This window comes from Chenopodium album, chromosome 2 (genome assembly GCF_948465745.1).
Source record: "Chenopodium album chromosome 2, dcCheAlbu1.1, whole genome shotgun sequence".
Taxonomy (NCBI): domain Eukaryota; kingdom Viridiplantae; phylum Streptophyta; class Magnoliopsida; order Caryophyllales; family Amaranthaceae; genus Chenopodium; species Chenopodium album.
In genome coordinates, this window is record NC_137835.1 from 64,957,241 (window position 1) to 64,967,300 (window position 10,060).

The window sequence follows — 10,060 nt, forward strand, 5'->3', positions numbered from 1 at the left end:
ATAGGTATTGAAATCGAAGATGACCTCGCGAAGCAAAAAGCTACTAACAATAGTAACCACGGTGGCTGGAAAGGAAAGAAGAGCGACAATCCTTCTTCTTCCGAAAACGCCCACTCTAGTAATAATGTTAGTACCTTTGACCACAATGATGTCTTAGCCATGGACAATCAAGGATCTAAAAGGAAACCCAAGCGAGAGTTTACACCCATTGGAATGACCTACGATGCTGCTTTCGATCGTCTCTACGATCGAGGATTAATCAAACCTATTGGCCCTACCGAGGATCCAACACCAAAAAATCGATCTTCGAGATGGAATCCAAACTCCTATTGAAAGTACCATCGAGGACGCGGTCATAATACTGATGAATGCTACAGGTTTCAAAACCTCATTCAAGATCTAATAGAGGCAAATAAGATCCCATTGCCCCTAACTAGCGAGAAGACTGGGTGATGATGAAGCGAACGACACAAGACAAGAGGCGAGCTTCAACGACAGGATTTCATGACCTCTTTTTCTATTTCTTTTTCATTTTTTCCTTTCTCCAATAAGTCTAGCCTAGGCACCTTTCTTTTCCCTTAGATTAATCTTGTAGATTCTTTATTTTCTTCTAATAAAAATGAGCGTTTATTTCCTTGCATATGATCATTTCATTACATTGCATTAAAAAAAAAAAAAAAAAAACATGTCGAATTAAGCACAAGGTATACCAATGATTTGAGGCACCCCTTGTAGCCACATCATATCTCCTTTCACCTTTCAAATTTACAATCTTTTGTTCATAAACCACTTTGAGCCTCGTCTAACGATAGACCTTTCTTTTTTCAACCTACATCTACCTAACCTTGGGATGGGATGGTGTGTAACTTATGCAATTCTAAAAGAAAGCTTGAGCAAATTCAAAAGATCAAAATAAAAATAAGCAAAAATAAAATGATCATAAAAATGTGCAAAAGGGCAAGTGTTCCAATGTCTTTGATATGAAAATATCTTCGATAAGAACACGTCTCAGATTGCGTCTCTTATCGAGTGCTCGGTACCGTGCCTGAGAAACATGAATGCCAATTGAGTGATAGACCGCATGATCGGGATTGCCCACACTCATAAAAATAAAGATAAATGCTAATGCAAAAAGAGAGCTAAAAAAAAGAGTAGAAACTCAAGCATAAAAATATAAAGATTCAAAAGCAAGGTTACACACCTTGGGGGCTTATATAGGGTCTTGAGCCTTTTATCCCCTTCTTCTATAGCCTTTAGCCTAACCATGTTACAACCCTTAAAAAGACCTTTTTGAGGTATACACACTTGTGCGAGGTTCGGCTAGAGCTACATTCGGCCTGATTCCTAACGGATACGTAGGCAACCTCACATCGAGGTGCGGCCGTAATAAAAATGCATTCATATTCACATTCACACACTTGCACCATGATCATATCAAGGGATCTCCAATGCTCATCCCTATTCACTTAGAGCTAGACTTGGGGGCTTGATCCCTACATCATTAGCTTACCTAGCCTAAGAGTCACCACCATTTGACTCTTTCAACAAATAATATCTTTCCACACACTTAGCCCTTGCGGCCTAACTTTAGTATCACTTTCACACACTGCACATATACATGACCAAATATACCTTCCCTTAGGAACCCTTTGTTATGGAATCTTAACACAACGCTGAAGCATGCTTTGTCACGTCACTCATCAATCATAATTGTCATTACATAGAAGTACGAAGTACTTAGCCTCCGTGCCTAAGTTACCCAAATACTTTCATCATTGAGTCAACCATTGAGATAGCCTAGGATGGATTAATCCTTGCACGATAGTATCAAATGACATTTGACTAAGCTCATTCAACATGCATCTTCAAACTTTCGATTCTTTTTCGCGTCTTTCTTTTTCGGGAGAAAGTCGGTACCCTCCACACATGACGGAAAATTTTTGCTTTTTGCATTTTTGAGTCACATGGAGTCAACACCATGCACACACGGGTCATGAGTCACACGTGTCTTTTCACTTCAAGTCGAGTCAACCTCGAGTCAATCATATCGAGTCAAGTTTATACCTTGAGTCGTGTCAAGTCGATGAGTCAAGCAATGTTAAACCTTAGGTCAACCCTAAGATGATTAAAGAATTTGGCAAAGTTTTATAGTCAAAAATAAATACAGGTGTAGTAGAACAGGGAAGACCCTACTCCAGCACCTTGCGCCAGAGATATCTCAGCAACGACAGGACTCGAAGCCTCTCAGAGAGGTGATTTCGACTTCATACAGCAATTTCGGGTTCCTTGGTACGCCATTTAGCCCCTATAAGCAATTTGACATGATTAAGTAGTCAGTTTGATTACAATCGCAATAAGTGATTGACATGATGAAAGATCGTCTCACTTAGCTTAAGTGCCTAAAACACCGGCTCATTATAATCGGTTCAAAAGCAAGCACTCAAACGACAATATTTCCAAATATGGATTGTCGCGCATTCTTATTAAACGACAAAGTTTTCCGAAAATTGGATTGTCATCCCCAACTGACAATATTTCCAAAAATGGATTGTCGTCCATCTTCTTCAACGACAATTTTTCCAAGATTGGATTGTCATCTCTGGCAAAGTTTCCAAGCGTGGATTGTCGTGCTCCTTCTTTGTTTGGCAAGTTTTTCCAAGTTCGAATTGTCATACATTCATAGATCGCTGGCAAGTTTTTCCGAGATTGGATTGTCATACACCCAGTTCCTTACGGCAAAATTTCCCAAAGGATTGTTGTAGGTCTCTACTCATCATAAATATCGACAAAAGTTCCTCAACGTGGATTGTCTTCAGCAAATGGCAAATTTTCCCGAAGTGGATTGTCGGTCAACTCTTTTTTGCAAATGTTCACAGACGCGGATTGTCAATAGTGACAATATTTTCCTAAAAGGATTGTCACATAGCATTGGCAAATTTCCAAGGTGGATTGCTTTCAAGAGTTATATTCCAAGATGTGGATTGTCGATCGTAGCAAAGTTCTTATGAAAGATTGTTACGAAACATTGGCAACTTTTCCAAAAATTGGATTTTGGCAAATTTTCCGAGATACGGATTGTCGCTTCATTGTGGCAACATTTCCAAGGATGGATTGTTACGAAGCATTGACAACTTTCCCTAAGTCGGATTGTCATACATCATACAAGAGTTGTGTTGGCAACTATTCCCAAAGAAAAGAGGATTGTCATCACAGCAAAAGCACCGACATACTGGTTCACAAGCAGCAAAGCGCCGACGTACTAGCGGCATAGCAAACATTAAGAAGCAGTGATCTTTTCGAAGACTATCACAGCGGAAAAAGAAGCTCTTTGTTCAGAGACGAGTGAACATCGAAGCAGCAAGACATTATTCCCTAGCTTGCGGAAAGTTGTCAAAAAGAAACTGAAGATTGTTTCAAGAGAAATAATCTTCGATAGTATTCCCTAGGATGTGGAATATTATCAATGCGGAGGAGGATCGTTTCAGGCGAAGCAATCTTCCAAATTTGGAAGCAGTTACAGGCGTAGCGGTTTTCAAGCGGAATAGCATTCTCTAGCTTGCAGGAGGTCATCAAGACAATTGGTTAATTTCAGAGACGTGTGCTCGGCGCTGCAAGATACGCGTTTCTTGACTCTTTTATCTGTTTAACTAACGCTAGTTTTGCAGGTATCGGCGTTACAAGATTGATTTAGGATCGCAGAACGTTCTGAATCATTCTCCGTCCCTATCGATACTTTGACTTTCGTTTTCGAAACTTGCCTTTCTCCAAACTCAGTCAAAGTGGGGGCTTCTGTAGACACCCATTTGTGTCTCCCCAAAATCAAACTCAGTAATGAGTGCCTTTCACGTCGAATCATAATCGAATGAAACGAAAGTGTGAAAAGTCTGGTGTTGCGGAAAGTTTTTAATTCTTTTCTCTTCTCTCTGTTTTTGAAAACTTATTTTAAGAAAACAGCCAATCCAGTTTGGTTGGTCCATGATATGGGTCCAATAGTAGTGTAGTTGGATGGGGCTTGCAAAGACCTTTCCAATGATATATTATAGGCCTAATTCCGATGAATATTGAGGAAGTTATGGCCAATTTACCAAACTGGGCCCGGTTTGAGCTTTATATGCGGCCCAATGATCTAGGGGAGGGCCTAATATGATTTATCATTCCTAATGCAATTAGGAATGGTTTTGGTCTTTTAGATTCTTCTAGAAGGTTCTTTTCATTCCTAATTCAATTAGCATTGATAAACTAACTTTTGTGACTTTTCAGAGTTTTAATCAAAATCAAATAGCATTTTCGAAGAAATTAAATTATATTATTTTATCCTCCAGTACGGTAAACTTATCGGATTTTCGAAAACGCGTTAAATTTAAGCTCGGCGTCTGACCCCAGGCCTTGGTGCCTGGAACCAGGCCTAGCGCCTGGCGCTAGCCATTGGCGCCTGGCCCTAGTGCTGGTGCCTGGCGCCAGCTAGCCAGGGTTGGCGCCAGCTCTGTTTTCTGAGCGTCAGACTCTGTTTTGTTAAATTATCTTTTTTAGCTGATTTTCTCTATAAATATCGTATTAAAAACTCCGTTTTCATGGACCAATTCTCACTATTCATCAACAATCAGTTTTCATTCACAAGTTTTTCTTTAGCATTCTCTAATTCATTCATCTCTTTCTTTCATTCTTTCTTACCTTGTTTTCATACAAAATTCCGCATTCGCAAGATCTAGAAACACCTAGCCATATTCGAAGTTGCCTTCGCCCTAGACGTGAAAGGTTTTAATTTCTGAGGGTTTGGTCCCAAAATCTCTATTTCAATTATTTAATTTGATTGTTTGATTATTACTTTCCTTGAAGTTACTAACGTGTGTATTTTGTTATTAGAAAGAGGTACGAGGCATCAAAGTAAGTACTTTATTGATTTATTGATATTATGATGTAGAAATCATGTTTACATTGTGGTTATGATATTCCTAGTATCATGTCTAGGGTAACTTTAATGTTAAATATGATTCATGTGATGCTTCCTATGTTCTTCCTAATATTTATGATAGTTAGTATCATGTTAGGGTTAAAGATTTGATTTTTATTGCTTAGTGACATGCTAGGGTTTGTTATTAATCTTGTTAGTATCATGTCTAGGATCTTGCTATTTTTATTGCGCTTTAATATTAACATGAACATGATTATTGTAATTGTTATAATTTATGATGATTATGAATATTATTATTTTGATGTTTATTTTATTATTATGATTATAATTATTATTCATGATTATTATTGTGATATTTATTATTGTTGCTTGATGTTTATTTTTATTGCTTGATCACCTTTATTGCATGTTTAAAGGGAATTGGCACTTGTAATCATGCTTAATAAGATAATTAATAATCTTGTTAGGGTTAATTTGATTATAATTCAAGTGATCGCCAATAATAGATTTATTTGTGCATTAAATTCAACCAACATAGATAAACAGGTTTAGGGTTAATCCTAATGATTGCATGTTAATTAGAAAGCGCACATGAATACGAGCAGAATAAAGTAGAGGCCTATTATTAGGGCAGGTTCAATATCTTTTAGGTTGGATTTGTACCTTCATCCCCGAACCCTTATTTGGTTCAAGACCTTATGGAGTTGACGATCTCTTGGATCGTTAAGGGGTGTAACCTTCACCTCGTGAACGGTTTACAAGTTCCTAAAAAAAACTTGTTGGCGACTCTTTTGCTCTATCTTCTTCCCTTTTGGACGCCACCGTACTTTAGTGTATGATCACAGTGGGGTTTGAGCTAGTGGGATTTAAAGGCTTGAAAATATTGCCTACACCACTGATACATCTTCAATTACCTTGTAAAGTAAGCAAGGTTTAATCTTTATATCTTATTTTACAGGAGGCTCTTTTTGTAAACAATTTTTTTTGGGGGGGGGGGGGGAAGCACGTGCCCCCCCCCCCCAAGTCATTACGTGGATCCGCCAGTGCACTCAAGGGGAAGTGGTTCACTTCAAGGATTGTGTTCATTATTGTGGGTTGAGTGACTTAAATAGAATGGGTGCTACTTAATTATACTTGGAATAACAAGCAGCTTAATGAAGATGGGGTGGATAGTAGAATTGATATGACCATGATTAATGTAGATTGGGTCATTCAGTTCCCTGGGACCTATGTGCATTACATGCTTGAGCTTTTGTTTGATCATTGTACAGCTGTGTTGAGACTGGTGGATCAAAAGTGCAAGAATATAATAACTTTAAGGTTCATGATTATGTGGGCTGATCATGCTAACTTCCAAGATATAGTCAAGGAAGTGTGGAGCACTAGTGTTAAAGGTATTCCAATGTATAGGATGCTGGTGAAGCCGAAGAAATTGAAGTATCAGTTTAAAAAGCCTTGAATAAAGCTGAGTTTGCTGAGCTGGATGTTAGATATTGGAAGTTGAAAGATGAGATTGGAGAGATACAAGATAAGTTGCAGCATTGCCCTACAAATGAGAACTTGAGAAGCTCTGAGGCTGAGAAATTAAGAGAATTTCATGAGGTGAAGAAGAATTACTTTTCTAAGCTTAGGCAGAAAGCTAAGATCTCTTGGCTTCAAGTGGGGGATGATAATACAGCTTTCTTTCACATGAGTATAAAGTTGAAAACATTTAAGGAGAAAGTTATGACTGTGAAAAATGAGGTAGGGGTGAAGTGCAATAGTTCAGAAAGTATTGTTAAAGGCTTTGTGGACTATTATAAAAAGCTCTCAGGGACTGATCTTAGGGATAGGGTGAAAGTCAATGTGGATATTGTTCAGAAAGGGTATGTGCTTAATGATGAACAAGTGAAGCTCAATGGTCTTCCTTTCACTAAGAAAGAGATCAAGGCAGCTTTGTTCTCAATCCCTAATGATAAAGCTCCAGGTCTAGATGGGTATTCAAGTTGCTTTTTCAAGAAAGCCAAGGGTATTGTTGGTGAAGAATTTACTGAGGCAGTTTTGAATTTCTTTGAGAATGGTAAACTGCTCAGAGAAGTTAATTGCACTACTTTGTCTTTGATTCCAAATATAGATCAACCTGATTTTGTGGTGGATTTTAGGCCCATTGCTTGATGTGATGTGGTATATAAGTGCATTACTAAGCTTTTGTGCCTGAGATTAAAAGCAATTCTTCCTGATCTCATATCTCAATCTCAGACTGGTTTTGTGGATAACAGACAATTTTTTCATAATAACAGTATTATACATGACATGGTTTCTCATTATGGTAGAAGTAATGCTCCTAGTAGATGTCTTTTGAAGGTGGATATTAAGAAAGCTTATTACTTAGTTAAATGGGATTTCCTTGAGGAAATGCAGAATGCTTTTGGCTTCCCAGGAAAATTTGTCAAGTTGGTGATGACTTGTATGACTTCTGCTGCCTTTTCTTTGAATATCAATGGGGGCTGGAAGGTTTCTTTCAAGGCAAGAGAGGCCTAAGACAAGAGGATCCTATGTCCCCTTTGCTTTTTGTTCTTTACATGAAGTACCTGTCTAGAATTTTGAAGTGTATAGGTGAGGATCAAGGTTTCAGTTTCATTCTCGGTGTAGGAAGCTGAATCATCTAGTGTTTGTAGATGACCTTATTTTGTTCAGCAAAGGTGATACGCAGTCTGTTTTTATGCTTTTGAAAAGTCTTGCTACTTTTGCTGCCTCTTCAGGTTGGTTGCTAATAGTGGTAATTTTCTTGTCTTGTAGTTGACAAAACTACATTATTAGTAGAAGGTTACAATATATTGCGGAGAAATCCTTATTTACTTATTTATGTTGTAAATTTCTACTCTTGTTCTTTCTAGCCCCTTCCTGAAACTGAAAGCAAAAAACACTTTTTTGGAATTTATAATCTCTTATTTCAAAAAATGGTGGCAAAATAAATAAATAAATAAATAAAATACAAGGAATTTGTTCTTCTATTCCATGTTTCAAATTCGAGAATCTGGTTGATAAGATTAAAGCTAGAATCAGATCCTGGGGTTCGAAAACTCTCTCTTATGAAGGAAAGGCTCAACTTGTTAACTCTGTCTTTATGTCTCTTCACTTTTACTAGGCTTCTATCTTTATTTTGCCCAAGAGTGTTTTGGATGGGATTGTTGCAGTCTGCAGAAATTTTTTATGGGATGGGAAGGTTGTGTCTAACAGGGTCCCTCCAATTGCATGGGAGTTTATGTGCAGAAGTAAGAAGCAAGGTGGGCTTGGAATTCATGATTGTTATCTTTGGAATTTGGCTTCATTGGGAAAGCAAATTTGAAATATTGCCACTAAACAAGATAGTCTTTGGGTTAAATGGATTAATCATTTATACATCAAGGATAGAAGCTGGAAAAGGGTTCCTTGCTCTAGTTCTGCTAGCTGGAGTTGGAAACAGTTTTGGAAGTTGAAGGGAAGGTTCAAATCTGGGTACTCTGGTAGTAAATGGTTAGTTACTGGGAAGGACTATACAGTTGCTAGTGGTTATAAGTGGTTAAGGGAAGATAATTAGGATGTGCGTGCCATTGTGCAATTGGGTGTGGAATAGAATGAACATCCCAAGGCATAGCTTTACTAGTTGGATGATTATGTGGAAAAGAATTAGAGTAAGGGCAAGATTGGCTAAATTGGGCATTATAAATGTTTATGACTGTCCTTTATGTGGTTTGGCTGAAGAGACAGCTAATCACTTGCTCTTTGAGTGTCATTACACCAAAGAATGTTGTAGGATTATTGATTAGGTGACTAGTTAAAAATGTGATCCTAGTTCTCTGGAATATTGCAATGACAGGTTGAAGGCTATTATAGGAAGATTCAAAAGACAGGTGGTGCAGTGCTGTTATATAGGCTTACTGTATTCAATTTGGCAGTAGAGAAACAAGGCTATTTGGGACCTTTGTTTACAGAGTCCTCATCATGTTATAAAGAAGCTGTTTTGGGACATTTATCATAGGATTAGTGTGACTATGCCCAAGAAAACTAGTAGGAAGAATAGGGATTAGGTTAGGTGTCTGATTACTTATTTTTCTTGATGTTATTGTTGTTTTTGTTTGTTTGGGATGGGATTTGTCTTGTTTGTTACTGCTTTGTGTTGCAGTTCGTGCTGTTTTTTATGGTTGGGTGGCCTTTTTGGGCCTTGTATTGGTGTAAATATTCTTTGTGTTAATGAAATTTTTTACCTTTTTACAAAAAAAAAAAAAAAAAAAAAAAAAAAATAAACGCAAAAATTAAAAAATCAGAGCAGATTGAACAAAATCGACTCAGTTGACATATTTCATAAACTAAACCCGACCAAATGGTCAGACGATAATGTTAACCGACATGCATTCGAGCATAGACAAAAAGCAAATTGTTGAATTACCCGACTCCTTACTCAGTAAAAAGTACAAAGATACACGGCACTTAGGCCGGAAAAACACTTAGCACATTGCCGCTGAAAACTTAAGGCTGCTGGGGAGGGGGCTCCGTCCGGGTCTGGCTAGGTGGGAGATCAACTTCAGTTTGCTCATGTTAAGCCTGGTTAGGGTCAACCGGAGCTTGATCGTTTGGCTCTTCCCCCTCATTTTCCTCGTCTGTGGCAATCTCAATGCCTTGAGCAGAGGCCCATACCTTGAACGGAGGCGGTGTCGCGTAGTTTAGCTGCTGGGCATCATATACCTCAGTGGCATACTGATACCTCAGGTTGAAGCACTCCTAGTTGGAGTTAGGGTGGATCAGATCCCCAGCCAGCTTCAGGCGGGCTTCAGTGTCTTTCTCGTTCTCCGCCACCAACATGTTTGCTCTTTAGAAATCTCCTCTTGATGGTTGCTCCTCATCCGAACGATTTCATTCTTGAGCCGGTTGTTCACATCCCTGAGCTGAGTGTTTTCACTATTCTCCCCTTGCAAAGCCTTCCGATCAGACTTGGTATTTTTTTAACTCCAACTCTAGGTTGGTGGATTTGGTGTTGGCCTCCTCCACTACAACCGTCAGTCTTGATCAGCTCCTCCTGTTTTAACTCCGCAGCTTTAATTTCAATTTCACTCATTGTATTTTGGTATTGAGCAGAGTTGAGAGCATCCTGGGCCCTCTGCATAGCATCATTTACCTCCTCCTACTTCA

At 38.5% G+C, this 10,060-nt stretch overlaps 1 protein-coding gene across 1 annotated transcript in view; it reads left to right on the plus strand.

The window, feature by feature from the left end:
- The window catches only part of LOC145574372 (uncharacterized), a 28,080-nt gene extending 21,014 nt beyond the window's left edge, over window positions 1–7,066 (plus strand). The window contains exons 2-3 of the mRNA XM_081632146.1: window positions 6,025–6,316; window positions 6,403–7,066. Of these exons, the coding sequence (XP_081488272.1) occupies window positions 6,025–6,316; window positions 6,403–7,066 (956 nt within the window). The remainder of the gene's footprint in view (window positions 1–6,024; window positions 6,317–6,402) is intronic.
- Window positions 7,067–10,060: the final 2,994 nt, after the last annotated feature.